The sequence below is a fragment of the Hibiscus syriacus genome, unplaced genomic scaffold (assembly GCF_006381635.1).
Source record: "Hibiscus syriacus cultivar Baekdansim isolate YM2019G1 unplaced genomic scaffold, ASM638163v2 tig00006146_pilon, whole genome shotgun sequence".
NCBI classification, from domain to species: Eukaryota; Viridiplantae; Streptophyta; class Magnoliopsida; order Malvales; family Malvaceae; genus Hibiscus; species Hibiscus syriacus.
Genome location: NW_024062082.1, coordinates 34669 through 54638, shown reverse-complemented (window position 1 = coordinate 54638; position 19970 = coordinate 34669). Strand labels below are relative to the sequence as shown.

At 32.8% G+C, this 19970-nt stretch overlaps 1 protein-coding gene and 1 pseudogene across 1 annotated transcript; both read left to right on the top strand.

Annotated features, from left to right (window-relative positions):
* The first annotated feature begins 7049 nt into the window (after nt 1–7049).
* LOC120200551 (boron transporter 1-like) lies at nt 7050–10460 on the top strand. The gene is made up of 12 exons (XM_039201360.1): nt 7050–7164; nt 7241–7323; nt 7413–7605; nt 7753–7891; nt 7984–8149; nt 8240–8406; nt 8507–8680; nt 8765–8860; nt 8944–9081; nt 9165–9484; nt 9579–9846; nt 9924–10460. Exons 1-12 carry the CDS (start codon nt 7061–7063, stop codon nt 10233–10235), a joined length of 2160 nt encoding a protein of 719 aa, XP_039057291.1. The 5' UTR covers nt 7050–7060; the 3' UTR covers nt 10236–10460.
* A 6396-nt stretch (nt 10461–16856) lies between these two features.
* Nucleotides 16857–19280, top strand: LOC120200550 (annotated as a pseudogene).
* The last annotated feature ends 690 nt before the right edge of the window (nt 19281–19970 follow it).

Genomic DNA, 19970 nt, shown 5'->3' with positions numbered 1-19970 from the left:
CTTTTAATTTGAAACATTGAAAAGATAAAACTCCTATTACCATTCAAACTTAACATATTATTTTAATTTGAATGGTACAAAAGTATAATTATCTTTAATATTCAAAGTTAAAAAGATAACAATACCTTCTTAAATTGACATATTTAAATAGTAATTATCCTACTAATATTCAAATTAAAAAATATCTTTTAATTTGAAATATTAAAAAAATATGAATTTAATATAAATATTAAATCCATCAATTAAATTTACCCTTTTTTTTCAACGGTTCTTATTGATATCTCATACTGCAGTGGAAGATTCGAATTCGGACACCGGAGGAGTATTAGCCGGCACCGGTCTCCCTATTGGACTTCCTCACTGCATCACATTTTCCCATGGAGTAGGTTTTAGTTCAAGAATCTAGAAGATGAAAGTTAGGCCAATAAGCTATCTGTTACATGCATTATTTTTTAACCTTTTGATATTCAAGTTGTGGGTATGTTATGTTAGGTGAACACTTGAACGTGAGTTATTAAGCCCATATTTGGACCCAACTGATTAAACTTTGCTGTAAGTGGTGCATGACTGCCACAGTTTGTCCCCGTTTCGTTCAATCAAGGATTGCGTAGTATTTAATAATAATAAAAAGGATTACGGAGTATCTGTAAAGAAACAAGAACTGCTCTAAAAGATGCAACCATTATCTTCGTAGATGTATACGCCATAAAGTAAACTCTTGGGAAAGTATAAAAAAATATGGTAAAGTTTTAGCCTTTTCTTTTTGGCTTAGGGTTTTCATTTTGTTTTGCTACACGTTAAGTCATGATTTAGGTTTTGAGACCCATTATGGCTTGTTGTGGCTATGGAGGGGCCTCCAATAATTTCAATAAGAAAAACGAAGGTGCGCACAGCCTGGTTCAACCATCTGCAACAATAGGGTGGAGGAAGTTCATGACAGTGAAGCTTCGAACCGGGCCATATTCTACGCCACAAATGGAGGTGGAAGGGTTGAATAATAGTATGTTTAATCATGTTAAGAACAAATAATTGGTGTGAAAGGCAAGGAGTTTTTGTAGTTGGGCTTATAGAAGCAATCATAACATGTATTTTTTTTTACTTGTGGAATTCAACATGAGTTGTGCGATTCGAGTAAGTGCCGATTGCGTTGAAAAGATGTAAGAGGCTCTAGTGGAAGATGGATATCAATTTTGGACTTGTCTCTGGAAAACAGTGCCTGATCTTGATGATCATAGTGATAAAAGTAGTAATCTTGTGAGTGGATGCAACGAGTTATGTATTATGTATCGGTTAAAAGTGACTGAACTGACAAATTCAGGAATCTTGTATTACAATTTTGAGATAAAAAAATAAAGTTATAGATTTATATTAAATGACTTGGCTTTAATTATTAATTTTGAATAAATCAAAATATATTTTTTAATTAAAGGGTTAAAAAATCTATATTGAATTAATATTTTAAGAGATGTTAAAACTCTTTTCAATATAAAATGATTAACACATAATCTATCACAATCCAGCTTGTTAGACCATAAAGTATATAATCAACATTCATATTTAATACCTACAAATTTGGGAAGGTTTTATCAATATTCGTTTTATAAATTTAATAATTAAATAATTATTTAAACATAATTGGATGGCTTGTAATACTTACCCATACTATATTAGTAAGGACCCATGGTTTCAGAACAACCACAGATGTTTGGTTTTGGGGTTGAAAAAAGACAAGAGCAGCAGCAGGCATTAATGGAGCTACACTTCTTACAGTGATGGGTTAATATAGAGATGATTGACCAAACTTTTGTTGCTAGGTGGTTTTGTCTCTGCCTCACAGTTCTCAATTATGAGACCTAAATAAAGTAGACAAATCATTAGTTAGCAACTCTCCCTTGGCCCTTATTTAAAAAAAATATTAAAGCTACATAATATATTTAAAAGGGTTAACTACATGAAAATCACTTATGTTTATATTTTGTCCCACTTTTGGTCACTAATTTCAAAAAACTAAGAGATAATCACTTTCGTTTTTTATTTAATTAAGATGCAGTCATTTTTATTTTTATTTAATTAAGACTTGGTCATCATGAGTTAACTACTATTAACAATTAACATGATATTGGTATAATCACATATTTTTGTCCTGTTATTATATTCTTTCAATTTAGTCATACTTTTAATAAATTTTAATATAAAGTATATAGTTTTTAAATGAAAATAAAAATAAAATACATTTAAATAAAATATATATTTTTCTAACACATTAAATCAATGCACTCAGCCTAGTACATCACCCTTATTTACTCTGTGGTGTTTATTCTAATTTTTTTTCTCCTTCCATTGAGAAAGGATGTACATTCTTTTGGAAGGAAAAATGATTATAAGTGAAATAAATTTAAAATGATACATATTAATATAAATTAATTTAGATGTATGGAAATAACTTAAATATTAAAAGTTGAAATGAAATAAAATAAAATTTTATGAATAGTTTATGATAGGACCGAAGAGTACCAACCCATACAGCACATCAAAATAGCATCGACAACTATCCTTGCAACCTCAAAAAAGCTAAATAAAAATGTATATAACAATAAGATAATAAATAAACAATATTAATATATAAAATAATTTAAATTATATTTGACATTGACTTTTGGAGTTAATTTTTTTTAAACATCAATTTTTTTATATTAAAAATAGGTATATAATGTTTGTTCGTTATACTTTTAAGTACTTACCATTAAAAAACTCTTAAGTGACACATGTCACGTTTTTTGTATTTTTTGTATTTTAAAATATTATTTTAAAATGGTTTTTAAAAAATTTTGAATGTGATACTTGCCACTTAAAGATTTTTTTACGGTAAGCATTTAAAGTGTAACTAAAAAATTATGTGGTGGGTGTAACGGAAAAAAAAATATTATGCACCTATTTTTTTAAAAAATCAAAACCCTTTGCGTCGTCCCTCTCCCATCCCATCCCCACCACTGACGGCAAAGGGTCACCACCGGTTGAGTTTTGTTCAGAGCAGAATGAAGATCTCAATGATGGCGGTCGTGTAACGTATGAACGACTATATCCGTCGAAATCGCCAGAAAACAACAATAAAAACCTAAAGATCCGATGATATTACCGTGTTTTTAAAATGATCGTCACGTTTCACGATAGATGGGGACTGAGTTTTGATCGCAACGACGAGATGGTTCTAATGGTGTCAACAGTGACGACTAGGAACAGACGATGGCATATCAATGGCAGAAGATGCAAAATTTTGGATTTTTATTTTATTTTTTAAATTATAATATTAAAATTTTATATGCGTGATGCATGTCAGATAACAATCAAATTTAACGGTCGTTATAATCTACCACCTAAAAATAACATTGGAAATGTTAGACACATATTATTAACAAAAAATTATTTAAACATCAACCATTATAAGTAATAATTTAGCACAAAATGTATTATACCTAAAAACTATGTATTTGTTGAAAAGAAAAATAATATATTTATGCGACGGTTCAAGGTGAAAGTGAGAGAGGAGTGCAATTTTTTTTAATAATTATAATGACTATAATTATATATAAGGGTATAAGCAAAAGGAAGAAAATTCTAGCAAGTTTAATTATGACGATTAAGACATAGAGACTTTCTTTCGAAAAGTTATTATATAAAATTACCAGCCATCAAATTCGTTTCATTGGTTGCAATAATTAAAGTCTCGTCACCTTCAAATGTTGACTTTAATTTAATAATTAATTTAATTATTAAATTTTAAAAATAGTTCTTCTCACTCCTGCTAGTAGTTGTTCAGAATAAAGTTAATCATACTTTCGTAGAGCATTATTCTTATATGAGAAAATAATCTCAGTCACCAGAAATGTTTTATATATACGATTCTAAATTTGTTGTGATATCGAAGTTTGCGTTGCGATAGTCGAATTTAGAATAAATCGCAACGCGAACTTCGACTATCGCATTGCGATTTACATATTCGTATTGCGATTTACATATTCGCATTGCGATAGTCCAAGTTCGCATTGTGATTTATTCCAAATTTGTTGCGATAGTCGAAGTTCGCGTTGCGAATCTGGAAACTGATTTGCGATACCGGAGATCGCGTTGTGAATTATCGATCGCATTGTGATTTAGTTGGTTTTGACAAATCCAAAAAATTGATTAAAATCGTATATTATAAGACATTTTTTTGTCACTGAGGTTTTTCTCTTCTTATATTTAATACAATTTTTTAGAATCAATTTATTGGATGACAAATCTTCAGAAATAAAGTCATGATTGTGATCCAACATGGACTGCTATAAATCGTTCATTCAGCAAAAAAGCCGATAAGCATGGTTGCATATGGTCACGTTCATTATAATTTATTTATTTATTAGTAATTAAAGGTGAATATAAAATAATATTTATTTAAAAAATAATTATTAATATTTTATAAATTCTACATATATAATTATTCGAATTTAAATATATATATATATATATATTATGACTCAGTCTATAATTTTGATCACTTGATTATAAAAAATAATTTGAGATTTAGAAGGAAAAGTATTTTTAACAATTTGGATGATGCATGAAATTGGTAATCCATTAGGAGGGAAATATCACATACGTATTTGACTTTCTCTAATTTTATTTGCCAAGTTAGTTGTTCAAAGCACATGGACGACAGACACGATAAACACATAAATAATAGGATCGATTGTAGTTCATGGGTACATAAGTTGAGTATATTATATTACAATAATAATTATTTTTATATGTTTATAAGTTCCTAAGCAATTTGAGTTTGAGTGTTTGACTAATAAATTACGAGTTTTGTTCTACCCTCAAAGCAACAAATAAATTTAATCGAATCCAAATAAATTTCATTAGAGTCGTAAACAAGTCGAGCTTGAATATTATTGAGTTCGATTCGACTCGAAAAATCTAAAATGCAGTCCGACTCGGTTCGAAAACTCGCGAGCCTAAAACTTTCAAGCTCGACTCAACTCGAAACCATGAATTGAAGTTAAAAAAGATCGAAATAAAAAAATCTTAAATTTAACGAGATTGAAACCTCGAACTCGAACCTAAACTTTAAATACATGAAAAATCTTATACTGTATTTTTTTTAAAATAACCACATAAATGTTAATATTATTAATAATTGATTTTTTAAAAATAAAATCTTAATATATTATATTTTCGAGTTGTTAGTGAACTTTTCGAGTCGAATATCAAGTAGTTTGTTTCGGCTCGTTAGAAACTCGAATCGAGCTTGAACTCAAGTCTATCTAAATCGAATATTTATCTAGCTTTGACTGAATCAATTTCGAATAATCCACGATCTATCTGATCTCATTTAGGTCCTAAATCTCACATCTTTTAGGTTCTTTCAGCACTGAAATTTGAGGGTGCCGGTCTCAAGTAGATAAAATAACTAAATGTAGAAAAGGCAATTAATTGTTATTCATCATTTATACCAGAAAATGTGAAATATGATATAAGCATGACACTATTTTTCTTTTGTTTTTGGAATTTTGTACTATATTGTCTGTTTCTTCATGAAACTATACGTAGTCGATTATGTAAAAGGTGTATCGGAATCGTGCACGTAAATAATTTTGGAAAGCTGATTGGAATTCAGATTGTCGACAGCAAAACAGTTGATGGGTCCAGCCGAGACTGTCACCGTGAATAATGAAATGACTACATCCAATCAAAATGGACGACCTTGGTGTTGCAGAGGATCACCATCCTGTCAAAAGAATCACACTCAACTTCACTCTAATTTTCTCCATGTAACATCCCTTGCATGTTTTGTTTTTATTATTTCAATTGTTATATAAATGTTATTTAGTAATTTATATGATGCAGGATCGTGGTAGGGTTTTCAGAGTCATGTACAAATTCTTATAAAAGGATATCTATTTTTTTAGATATATTCGATTTCGGGACATCAATAGTGGCGTTTTCTTGAAAAATGACGCGATAAATCCATCTATAATGGCATTTTATCAATAAAGCTGCAATAATAGTGACGTTTTTTAGAAAAAAAAACGTCGCAATAGGTCCATCTATAGTGGCGTTTATTGGAAAAACGTCATTATATATATATACTTTTTTGGGGCTCCATTTTTTGGGGGACCTGCGCGGTCGCGCAGTTTGCGCCGCCCCAACCACGGCCCTGATCTGATGCACGAATGAAATAATTTATTTTAGTGATTAAATAAATTATTATCAATAACTGTAATAGAGTGATCGAGCGTTCATTATCAAATGGTTGATGATTATTAAAAAATATTACTTGAACCAAATAAGATAGACGGAGGTCTTCGCTCTTCAAAATTTCAAAATTTTATATTTTTTATTAAAATATATTTTTATCCTTTTTAAATTTTACAAATTTGTATCTCTTAAAATTTTATAAATTTATTAACTTATAATTTTACGTCGTGATTATATCTACCATCATGGACACTAACCAACTTATCTCAGTGGTTAAAGGATTGTTGTTTTTCTTAGAGGTTACGGGTTTAAATATCAATGATTACAATAATCAGAGTGATTGAACATTCATTATCAAATAATTAAAAATATTTATAACGGATACTACCTTATAATTACATTAACTTAATTCAAAAACAAACAAAACATGTTGTCCGCTGCACCAAATGCACCTCCACTTTTAAAGGGCCTATATATTTGGATCCTTCCTTTCCTCTTCCTACGCCCATACATTGAATCTTAGAAGCTGTTCAAAGCCTAACGGTGTCTTCTTCTTCTTCTTCAATTCTATTTTAACTTGTACTGTGATCCGTCATCTTTGACTACCAGTGTTCATCTCCTGGAGAAAACCATGAACAACGTCTATCTCCGCTAAAGCTTTTATCCTTATTCTCGAGATCTCAAAGTCATGTAATTTACCAGATATTGCTGAATATTCTCAAGAATCTTTCAGTCTTGTTTCCGTTTTTTCTGAAGTGGAAGATTATTGAAGGAAGAGGGAACTAAAGAGCCAATTGTTTAGAGTTTCATATAGATAAAACTAACAATGGAGGAGACCTTTGTGCCTTTACGAGGCATCAAAAATGACTTGAGAGGCAGATTAATGTGTTACAAGCAAGATTGGACTGGTGGTTTTAAATCAGGCTTCAGGTACATATACAATACATAAATACAATATCCGCCTTGCTTTTGAGGATGCGGCTCAAACTGTGTTTTTCTATTACAGGATTCTGGCTCCCACCACTTACATTTTCTTTGCTTCTGCGATTCCCGTCATTTCATTTGGTGAACAACTTGAGAGAAATACTGGTATTCTAAACACTTAACCCTACAAACAATAATGATCTTAAATCTCCGCTTATGTTGCATGTGAATTCATATCTTTTGGCAATCTGCAGATGGAGTTCTCACCGCGGTTCAAACCTTGGCATCGACGGCGCTTTGCGGGATCATACACTCCATAATCGGAGGTCAACCTTTGCTGATATTAGGAGTTGCCGAGCCAACTGTCATTATGTATACATTTATGTTCAACTTTGCTAAAGACATACCGGATTTGGGTCGGGACCTGTTTTTGGCATGGACTGGATGGTGAGCTGCAAACTCAAATTTTCATTTCTTCAATAATTAGCCATACCATGTTGACATATTTGTCTGCACTCAACAAGATTTTTCAATCATATATTTTATTCATTTGCTGCTATATTTGACAAAGGTTGTCTGTTTTTATTTTTGTAGGGTATGTGTGTGGACTGCAGGCTTGCTGTTCTTACTGTCTATCTTGGGAGCTTGTTCCATTATCAACAGGTTTACCCGTGTGGCGGGCGAACTGTTTGGTCTGCTTATAGCTATGTTGTTTATGCAGCAAGCTATCAAAGTAAGAACGATTTTCATCATCTGCTGATGATTTTCTACTGCAAATCACACCAGATTAAAGTTGTTTTTATTTGTAACAAATCTCACATACAGGGCATCGTGGAAGAGTTCCGCATTCCGCGACATGAAAATCCCAAATTGACAGAATTTTTACCTTCATGGAGGTTTGCCAATGGGATGTTTGCTTTGGTCTTGTCATTTGGCCTTCTTTTCTCCGGGTTAAGAAGCCGAAAAGCACGGTCATGGCGCTACGGGACAGGTAAGTTAATTCTCCTCGACCGCATTTTGGTTTCTTAAATATGGCATCATTTGTTTTTGAGAACTTAAAAGAAGCTTTCGGTTTTGACAGGTTGGCTTAGAAGCTTTATAGCAGACTATGGTGTGCCACTTATGGTACTTGTGTGGACAGCTGTGTCTTACATACCTTCCGGAAGTGTTCCGAAAGGAGTCCCACGTCGTCTCTTCAGCCCAAATCCATGGTCCCCTGGTGCTTATACAAATTGGACAGTTATCAAGGCACGTTTAACCTAGTACAATTGCCAATAATACTGCAATCTATAATCTGTCTTCTTACAGGACTAATGAACTAACACAGAACTTGACAAAAAAATGACAGGACATGCTAAATGTTCCGGTTGTCTATATTATCGGAGCCTTCATTCCGGCCACGATGATTGCAGTGCTCTATTACTTTGACCATAGTGTAGCATCTCAACTTGCCCAGCAGAAAGAATTTAATCTGAGAAAGCCATCTTGTTACCATTATGACTTACTTCTTTTGGGATTCTTGGTAAGCAGTTCTTCCTATTATCTTTCCTTAATCTAAAATTTGCCCTTCAAACACTTCGTTTACTTGCTTGGTTCTTGATGGAAGACATTGTTATGTGGTCTTATTGGCATCCCTCCTGCAAATGGGGTCATTCCACAATCTCCAATGCATACCAAGAGCTTGGCTACTCTAAAACATCAAGTATAGTTCTTCTTTAAGCCCTCGGATTTTTAGAACCTTTTTCTTTAATGAGCAACAGAGACTGATTTTCGGTTATGGTGCAGCTTCTTCGCAATCGACTGGTTGCAACAGCGCGTAACAGTATAAGAAAGAATGCTAGCTTGGGACAATTGTATGGAAATATGCAAGAAGCCTATCAACAAATGCAGACACCTTTGGTTCACCAGGAGCCTGCAGCTCGGGTAAGATTGCATCCATGATTAACTAATGAAGTAAAAAAAAAAATTCAAGATTTTGATTTCACCAACTGTACTGTTGTGAGCAGGGACTACATGAACTAAAAGAATCGACGGTTCAAGCTGCTACATGTACAGGCAACATCGATGCCCCTATCGACGAGACTTTATTTGATATCGAGAAAGAGATCGATGATCTATTGCCAGTTGAAGTAAAAGAGCAGCGTCTCAGCAACTTGCTTCAGTCGACCATGGTAGGAGGATGTGTTGCAGCAATGCCAATCCTTAAAATGATCCCGACTTCGGTCCTCTGGGGTTACTTCGCCTTCATGGCTATCGAAAGCTTACCGGGTAACCAATTTTGGGAAAGGATCTTATTGCTCTTCACAGCACCAAGCAGAAGATACAAGTAAGATACTCCAAACACATTTACACTTATAATTTGAAGTATCCATTGTCCATTATCTTATATAAACAAAGAGATGTTTTTCTATTCCCTGCAGAGTCCTTGAGCAGCAACATGCAACCTTTGTGGAGACTGTCCCATTCAAGACAATTGCGATGTTTACCATCTTCCAAACTGCTTATCTGCTCGTATGTTTCGGCTTAACCTGGGTTCCGATTGCCGGTGTCATGTTTCCCTTGATGATCATGCTTTTAGTTCCAGTAAGACAATACATCCTGCCCAAGTTTTTCAAAGGTGCACATCTTTATGATTTGGACGCGGCGGAGTATGAAGAGGCGCCTGCTTTGCCATATAATCTTGCCACAGTAAGAAACTCGTCTCCTACAATCAAACTTTCCTCATTTTCCATTGCTTTATTAATCATTTAAACTTTGCCTTACAGGAGACAGAGCTGGGACATGGAGCATCCCATGCAGGGGACAGTGAGATATTAGATGAAGTTATTACAAGAAGCCGAGGTGAATTCAGGCACACTTGCAGTCCTAAGATCACAAGCTCGACTGCTACGCCGGAAAATGACCCGAGAAGCCGGCAAAGCCCGTGCCTTTCGTGTCATAGCCCACGTCTAAGTGAACTGAGAGGAGAAAGAAGCCCTGGTGCCAATGGAAAGGGGTCACAGACACACAGTCCAAGGACTGGTGAACTAAAACCATCTAACCTGGGGAGGAGTCCTCTTAACCCTGGATCATGTTAATGTGAATATTATTGAATATTTCAATAATCTGTTCTTAATGTGTGTGTTTTAAATGTTTTTTTCCCCATTTCCCAGTCTTTATTTTCAGTTTGTCGATTGGCTTGCCGTAGCACTGTTGTAAAATGTTCCCACTTTCTTCTTTAAATCCCAACTTTACATGTAACAAGAGATTCCTTTTGTTGTTCTTGCCAAAATTATACATAATAGTTTAACATATTTTGTGCTTGAAAGTGTTTGCCTGAATTCCATACTGATATTCCTTGGTTAAATTTACTAAACAGAAAAGACCAGATCATGAAAGCATCCATGAACACCATTCACTTAACAAAGAACTGCATTGTCATTAGTCATTCCCACTAAAATAAAAGCAACAGAAAAGGTCCATTTTACAGTACAATTATGAAAGTATAAAAATTTTGAGATGGAAAGATGGGGTTTTCATGAAATAGTTTTGAAAGAAGAAAAAGCAAAGGGCAGAATTTGTTTGCAAGCAAGCATCGAAGCAAACAGCAGATACGGAGGACCTACTCTCTGAAATGAGGATGGTGTGGTGGTGTTCTCAAAAGCATTGACTTTGATGGACATTGGGGGAATGATTTCAGTATCTTTGCCTTTTGAGTACAGTTTCATAATAGTTCCAAATATGATTTTACTATTTGAATCATTCGGCTTTTGATCTTTTTTCCAGAAAAATGATGAAAACACAAGTGATTTGAGCTTTAAGATTGGACGCATCAGTTGACCATAAAACAGGAGCGGCCAATGCAACATGTGGTCGATAACAAAGCAAGGAAATTATTAGTGAAACAAAACGATCTAAAATGAGAGTCGAGTACCAAAAAGAATCACTTCCATATGAACCCCATGAATTTAATCATGAACTGCTGAAAACTTTCTTTTTTGGGTTGGCAAGAACATTTTACGTAAAAGGAAAAAGGAAAGACAGATCCCATCAACATCTATTCATACCATGAAAACAATTGAGCTCACCTGGTTTAAATGAATTAGATAATGAAAAAAAATTATGAGAATTAGCATCTGCACATTCAGAAAAGTGAATAAAATAATCATGGCCTCTACTTTAGCATTGAAAGAAAAAGTTTGTGAGTGCATCCACACAAATTCCTTCAAAAAAGCAACACAATCCCCGTTGAAATGAAAACTGTGATGGCAACTCCTGCACTTAATATTTAATTATGTATGATTTGAAATTTGAACTTAAAAAAAGAGAGCAAACATCAGGCAAAATTGACGAATAATGATATGATAAGTTGATTATTAAAGGAAACATGTGTAAGTGAATTCGAGTAGGTGCAACCAAGAGACGGGATATTTTCTCTCTCTTAAAATTAAGCTGAGGTGATTTATAAAATAGTATCAATTTTAAACATTTTGAATCACTTGACAATAAATGTTCAATCACACTGCTACAGTTAATGCGCTTGAACTCGTGACATTTAAAAATAATAATAATTCTTTTAATTATTGAAATAGATTGATTCGTACTGACGGGCTATTCTATAGGTTAAAAGGGCTCTAGCCCAACTCTACCCAAATCTTTTATTTATTATCTTTCATTTACAGAATAAATTTGAAAATTTTACGGAATAATTATGAATTATCTTAACTTTTTCCCCTCCCTTTCATGGGGATATCTAAGGTAAGACAACATTAATATACGATTAAGGAAAAACGCTACTGAAAATGTTAATATTTTTTTTAACATTTCCGGTAAAACGTTACCTAAAACATTATTTTTCTATCGGAAATGTTAATATTGGGCGCTACCTAAAATGTTTAACATTTTCGATAAAGCGCTAGCTAAAACATTATTTTTTTCTACTGGAAATGTTAATATTGGGTGCAACCTAAAATATTGTTTTTTTCTACTGGAAATTAAATAGCGAATTTAACATTTCCGGTAAAAAAATTATGTTTTAGATAGTGTTTTACCGGAAATGTTAAAAAAATATTAACATGTGTGAAAATACGGTGAATTTATTCATGAGTTGCCCTTTCTTTATTACCTGTTCTTTATTCAAATTTTGAATTTTCTAATTACTAATAAATGTTGATTAAGAAGTCCAGAAAATATTCAAATTCAAATTCTTACCAAATTGGGGTAGTTATGTTGTATAGCAGCTTAATATAAGGCTGAGAAAAGGCACAACCAAAAATATTAATATTGTTTTAACATTTTCGGTAGAATGTTACCTAAAATGTTAATTTCTCCATAATATTTCCGGTTGCAATCAGAAACGTTAAAAAGATTAAAATCTTAGGTAACAAAATTAACATTTTATATAGCACTCCATCGGAAATATTAAAACAAAATTAACATTTCTGGTAACGCATTTCCTTAATCTTATATTAGGTTGTTTTTCCTTAGACATCCACTACCAAATTGTAATAGTCAAACTAATGGTTTTCTTCTATTTTTTTTAATTTGGCATATGTGATCATGTTTAGACTTTTTTTCAATAGATATAATTTGCAATTTGATTTTAGAATTATACTCTTTATTTTAGTGCTTGATTTATTATTTAAATATGTTTACTGTTATATATAATTGATTCGAATATTTATTATCTTAATTCACTTTCTTTGATGGTAAAAGATATGTCATCAAACACATTAAAAATAATAAAGCATTGGAAAATTGGATTAATTCTTTTTGGCCTTAACAAACAGTCTCTCAATATTAAAAATACATGTTGGTTTTATTTTAAAAAATCATATTTAAAATAAATTATCTTATTATCTTATGGTGAAAATGAAATAATATATTAATAAAGATAAAATTATAAAATATTTTTATAGAAAAATAATATTTATTAGGGTAAACTGTAAAAATTATCACTTATAATTTGAGTAAGTTTCTTTTCATCACTAATGTTTTAAAACTAACAATTTGATTTGGTCACTGACGTTAACAAATCATTATTGTGGTAGAAGAAAAGCTGATAAGTGCGTTAACAGCTGATTTAACACTGTTTAACCACGAGACAACCATTTTGACAGATATTTTTCGTCTTTCTCCCTTCTCCACAAGTCTTTTAAATCCTCAAACCCTATCATCTCTCTTTAATCTTTCCTCTCCAATTTTCATGCTTTGTACGTACTTCAAGAGGAGGAACAAAAAAGCCACGACTCGATTGAGGGTTGGCTAATACGTCATCCCTCAACTCTCTAGCACTATATTTCGTGGATACATACATGCATACAGTCATAACTACTATCATGCATATGGTTGTAAAATCTTAATCTTCTTTTGTTATATACATGGTAGCCAACTTGAAGGAGAGGAAGCATTTACCGCTGCACAAAGATCTAAATTAAAATGTAACTAACAATTGATGTCGCCATGACAGTTAGCAGCAGCCTTGTAGCATCTGAGGTAAAGGGGTCGATGCTCAAATTCCCACTGTTGGTAGTTCTTACATGATCTTAATCATTAGTAAAATGGATGATGCCATAATCTTGTAACCGAGCCGTCAGGTCGATGTTTATCATGATTTTGGAGGACTTTATGTTCTTGTTAACGTTCATTTTCAGGTTCACAATGAGTATTGTGGTTGGAGGGCTGTCCATCTGAAAATATAAAGTTCTGCAAATTCGTCGTCTTCATCAGATACCTTTGAAGTTGGTGTCAATTCCAGCAAGAACTTTCAAAAGACCTTGGAAGACAGCAAAAAGATGAGCCGATGTCCCACCAATGACCCAGAGTTGTTCATTTCTCCACCAATCTTTAATACTGACACCATTCCATCAAGCTCAAGCATTCCAGTTGCGAAGACGGAGATGAAAAGGAGAATGAACCACATACTAACAAAGTTACTTATCTACATAAAATTTAGAGGAAAAGCATTAGAGCCTGTGACATCTTTATAATACAGGAAAACATTTTTAGATGAGCAGTTCATCTATAGAACATGGAAATTGGAAAGAGAAGATTGAAGAGAAAAAAAGAGAGTTTTGAGGAGTTAAGAGAAGTGTGGAAAAGGGTAAGTGAAGAGAAAGATAGGTCAAAAGGGCTGTCATTGTCAAATTCATGTTAGTAGTTAACATGCCACATTAGCTTTCCATCACCTAATAATCGATTTATCATAAATTAATAATATTAGTGACTAAATTGTTAGTTTTGAAACATCAGTAGAGAAAAGATAAATTTATTCAAACATGGGTTACCATATATATAATTTACCCTAATTATAATTGTTATTATTAATAATATAAAACTGTATAGTTATATCAAATACAAATCATTAAAATTTAGGGTGTTCAAATGGTTAATTCAAACACATATCAAATTGAATTACTATTAACCGAATAGACTAAACTTTTTTTCTTTAATCGTTAATCCAATCAATTTTTTTTGAAAACATTAACCGAACCAAAATTTATTCATTTTATGTAAATCATTTTCTATAAAATTAATTATAATGTATCAAAAAATTAGTGAAAATGATTTACACAATATCATAAAAACATAGTAAAATAGTTTCCGAATACTATTTCCTGGAATATGTAATTCATTTTACATAAAACAGTTTTAGGTAATTTGTTTTACGTAAAACAATTTTCAGATAATCTATTTTACATAAATTATTTTCTATAAAACTAATTACAATATATCAAACAGACCTACTGTGTTGCCGACTAATATGCATTAATCTATTAAAATTTATTAATTTGGTTAAAAATTATTAAATTATTATTATTTAAGATTATAATATATTTTTAATCAATAAAGGTATAACATGAATTATGTTAATGGTTTTATTTTTATTTTTATTTAATATTTAAATAAAATAAATTTAAAATTTGTATTTGGAGATGAAACACATAGTTGATACATTTAAATATAAAACATTTATCATTTCATTTAAGATTTTTTGTTATATATATATATATATATATTATTTTATTTCATTCGGGTAAGAATAAAATAAAACCTAATTATAATTTATTAATCATTGTTTTGCAGTATTAGATATAAGTTATTATTTCAAATTTTTTTGTTTTAATATAAAATTTTGAGAGTTTGTACTATTCAAATTTTAATCCTAATACAAATAATAGTCATTAAATATGTGAAGTTCAATTTTACTATTACTCTACTTACTATAGACAAGTTATACATTTAATTTTTATTATTTAATTATTATTTTAATTTAATTATGTTATTTATATATTTTAATTTAAAATTTATTTTAAAAAATACAAAACTAAAAAAAAATATAATATGAGTATATGACACATAATATAAATATTATTAACATAATTTAACTTGTGTGAATATAGAAATAAAGAAGTGGCTTATTCGAAAAAAGAAATAAAAGATATAGTAAACTCATCAAGTAATAAACTCATCAAGTAATCTTAATATTAAAAGAGAGTGTTATTATTTTTTTAAATATCTGGTTTACGTAGTTATGTCTACAAGATGTGTGTATTAGTGATAAAATTATGTGTAGTTTGAGGGGTCAATGCCCTCAAATTTTTTTATTTAAAAATATATAGAGATAAATGTCTATTTAAACCTTCAAGTTTTTATTTATTTTAATTCCGACCCTCTCATTTTTTTTATTGTTTGCTATACTCCTAGCAATGTTTCTTTGTTATCAATAATTAAGAAAGAATTTGAACCTATACTATTTTATAATCGCTATAAATTATTTAAAAAATAAAAAGTGAAGAAAGATAAATTAGAATAATTAGAAATAATTAAAGCATGAATATTCCATCCATAAAATGAGAAGGGAGGAGGGAGAGTGTGAGCAACAATAAACAAAGTAATCATCAACCTTATAATTAATGAGATTCCAACAGCCCATGTTGCCTGGAATTGGACAAAGATGCACGCCTTTGTATTTTTACTGGCGCATCTCCTGTATTTTATTTTATTTTTAGAAATTCGTTACTCTGGAGATTATAAATATTAGGGTACAGTTCAAACCCATCAGAATCAAGTTTGAAAGTCCATTAATCCCTTTGAAGATATATGAACACAAAGGGATGGGGCATGTGGTGACAAGCTAACGGCAAGTAATTATTGCCAGTTTTTCAGTAGGTTTGGAAATAATGGTCTTTGCTGGATTGACAAGGATTTGAGTTGAAGTTTGTCGTTTAAAAGCATTGATGATGAGGGCCAGAATCATCTAAGCCAGTGCAATCACTGTCAGGATTCAGCACCACTTCAAATTGCCTGTACACCAAAAGAAACAGATGGATATCATCTTCACATTATATCTCTGGATTCATTCAGTGCAGCAAACAAGTTCTCATTCATTTGAACACTAGCTCGACCAAGTCAAAGTCATGGAAACTCAAGGGTGACTATCGATTTTGATCATCAGAAACAGACGGAATATCACAGGTTTCTTAATCAAACCTGAAATATCGATGAGAACTGTTCGAATTTCCTTTTTTTGATTTATCAGATTCCCCAGCTTGTTGTCAAGTTCGAACTGTTCACTATCTTTTTAATCTTCAAAGACTTTAACCACAGAGTCAAAACTGCATTCTCCATCAAAATCCAACAGCTAAATCTCCTGTACATTGCTAAACAGATTTCTAGCCTTCGACAGCTGACAGTGAAAGTCATTAGATACCCAATTGTCTTCATTTGCAAAAGAGCCAGAAACTGATCCAGAAAGGCCAAAGTCCAGGTCTTGACCATGGCACTAGTCGTATATTGGTACGATTGCGTTTGTTTTAGGACTGTGGCGGCTGCCTTCATTGGCTCCTTATGGGTTTCATGGAGAAAGAAAGCTGAATTTAGAAGCGAGGACGATACTGTATACAAGAGTCTTATAGCGGTTCGGTCAGATGCCAATGGTTTCGTACGTGCAACAACAAGGGCTCACGTTGGCTCCAACCAGCTATGGACCAGTTGTTGGAAAGCGGTGCACCCTGGGTGGCTAGTGGTGACTCGTTTTGCTTCTTTTGTAATCATGGCCACATTCTTGTCGTGGGACACAGTCGAATGGGATGCTTCCATTTTCGTTTACTGCACCTAGTAAGTTGATTTTATACGCAACTGATAGCGTATTTGTTTTCTTTCCCATGCCCGTCTTTCTACACAATATTTAACATATCAATCGTATAGCCGAATCCAAGTTCTGTGTTCTCCTTGTCCTACAGTCCAATTGCACGGGCCAAATAATCCGAAAGAAGTGAACTGGGCCGTTACTGATTTCTAGAAGCAAACTTTAAAACCCAAATGTCAACTGCCATAACTTAAAGTTGCCGCCTTTGACCAATGACCATCAACCAAACATCTAATCTTCTTTGTCTGAGAGAGAGATGGGAAAACATTGAACACCAAACTCAGATTACTTTTCCATATTCCCAACTTATTTCGGAGTCTCAATTCTTCATCTCCTTAATGAGAAATGATGAATTCGAACGATGAAGGATTGGGGTACTGGCTTAGATGGCAAGTTCCGGTGTGTGCACTGATCATCGTCGCTCCCTCTGTTTTAGCTTTATATGTCATCAGCAAAGTTAAAACAGACCCTTTATTTCTCAATGATTTATGGAAGCCACAGTGGAGAAACCTCAATCCCTGCTGGCTTCTATGTTATAGAGCTTTTGCTTTCATATGCATAGCTCGGATACTGTTTGAGGTTGTTGTCTTAGAGGGAGGAGCTTTTGCTTTCTATTTCTACACTCAGTAAGATCATCTCCTAACTACCTCTCATGTTTTGTTCTTCTAAAAATGCTATATGCTCATAAATTTCTTTCTCAAAATTCTAATTTCATTTCTATTAGTAAAGAAATAAACGCCTGTGATAGCTAATCTGGTGATGCAACAAATCTGCAGGTGGACATTTGCATTGGTTATGGTCTATTTTGCGGTACGTTAGGATTAAAGAGCTTGAATCCCATTTTCTTGTAGTGTAAGGTAGCGCCTTCATTAATCTTATCGAATGCACTTTCATTCTGTAGCTGGGGACCGTCTTTTCTGCTTATGGATGTTGGGTGTGCTTAAATGCACCTCTTCCTGAAAATGGTGATGGGGACGAGTTTCTGAGAAGGGATGTGGAAGAGAATGTAACTGAAAACTCTGTGACTGTTAGGGAAAACGATGCGATGGACAAAATCAAGTTGCAGGGTCGCTATGCTCTGGATGAGTTTCAACAAAGTGCAGGATTTTGGGGATATCTTATGCAAACTATATATCAGGTCAGTCTGAAAGCTTATATTTTCTTTCTATAGATAACACTTCCATGACTTGAGTTTCAATACGAGCAACTGATTCCTTGGTTTGCTTCAATGCAGACTTGTGCAGGTGCTGTCATTCTTACAGACATCGTATTTTGGTGTGTTCTTGTTCCGTTCTCATTGAACTCGCACCATGGCCTGAACATGGTGAGAATGAGATTAAACTTCATATAGATTATCTATGCTACATTTATGGAAAAGTCTTAATTTGATCTCAAGCTTTTTGTTTATTTCTTCCTTGACAGTTAATGGGTTCCATGCATTCTTTGAACGCTGTTTTTCTTATCCTAGATACCCTTCTCAATAGCCTTGTAAGTATTGCAGCATTCCAATAAATTCAGTGTAGTCAGGGGACCTGGAATTAAACAAATCTCGTCTCTTTTGTGCTAGCCATTTCCTTGGTTCCGTCTTGCATATTTTGTTCAGTGGAGCTGTCTGTATGTTGTTCTCCAATGGGTTCTTCATGCCAGCGGTTTTACATGGTAAGTATGGTCCTTTTTTTTATCTGTTTTGCTAAGTTCGGCGTTCGAAACCCAACAGATGCTGCTACTTTCACAGGTGGCCGTATCCTTTTCTCGAGCTTAATACGCCATGGGCTCCTTTATGGTAATGTGGGAAGCTAAACACAGTTCAATTAAGTTCTCTCCCTGTTTATGAAAGAATCTGATGAATGGCCATTTGCAGGTACTTTGCCCTTGCTGTGGTCCATATCCCCTGCTATGGCATGTATGCACTTATTGTAAAGCTAAAAATTCAATCCTCCCAAAATTGTTCCCTCGTGCTTTTGTGAGATCATACTAGTTTCTTTCTTTGTATATGGAGAAGGGAGTATTGTACAAATTCATTATTTTTTGGACCATCTCTTGTTTGATATATAATTTCCTCATACGATTGTACCAAGTGTCCAAGTCCAACAGATTAATTATTTACTTATCTATAAAACGATATTTCCTTTTGAATATTACATTCTTCATTAAAGCTATCTGTTTTCTAATTGATATTTCTTTTATTTAAAGTAAATATTGATTACTTGTTTGTTGCATCTTTAAAAGGCAATAAAATACATATTTAACAAGCGAAACTAAGCCTTGTTATAACGAAATCTGGCTAATCTAACGTATTCAACTTATTATGTTTTCTTCTTCTTTCCCTTAATAAAGATGAATTTTTTCTCTATTTGCAAAAACAAAGCCTGGAGTTTTCTATTTTCTTTTTTTTTTTCTTCACGGTATTATTCAATTGTGCTTCCAAGAACATAATCAAGAAGCGGAAATGGACGATAGCGGCGAAGCGTGTGCTGACAATTTAGAATAGGTTGCCTACGGCGCCTGTGGTCATCAGGACATGTGTTCCACGTGCGTTGCTCGTCTCCGATTCCTTATCTGAATCCAATGTCATCTTCGTTACCAAGGTTATACTTAGAGCTTCCCTCTTTCTGTTTAATTAGCTATTCCTTTGATTCTTTATTTGAGAATGATGATCATGAAATCTCTTGTGGTTCAGGCT

Coding starts and splice junctions, on each gene's coding strand:
- LOC120200551 (XM_039201360.1), top strand. CDS start 7,061: ATGGAGGAGACCTTTGTGCCTTTACGAGGCATCAAAAATGACTTGAGA. Junction 8,861..8,943: donor TGGCTACTCTAAAACATCAA/GTATAGTTCTTC, acceptor GTTATGGTGCAG/CTTCTTCGCAATCGACTGGT. Junction 9,847..9,923: donor TGCCATATAATCTTGCCACA/GTAAGAAACTCG, acceptor TTTGCCTTACAG/GAGACAGAGCTGGGACATGG.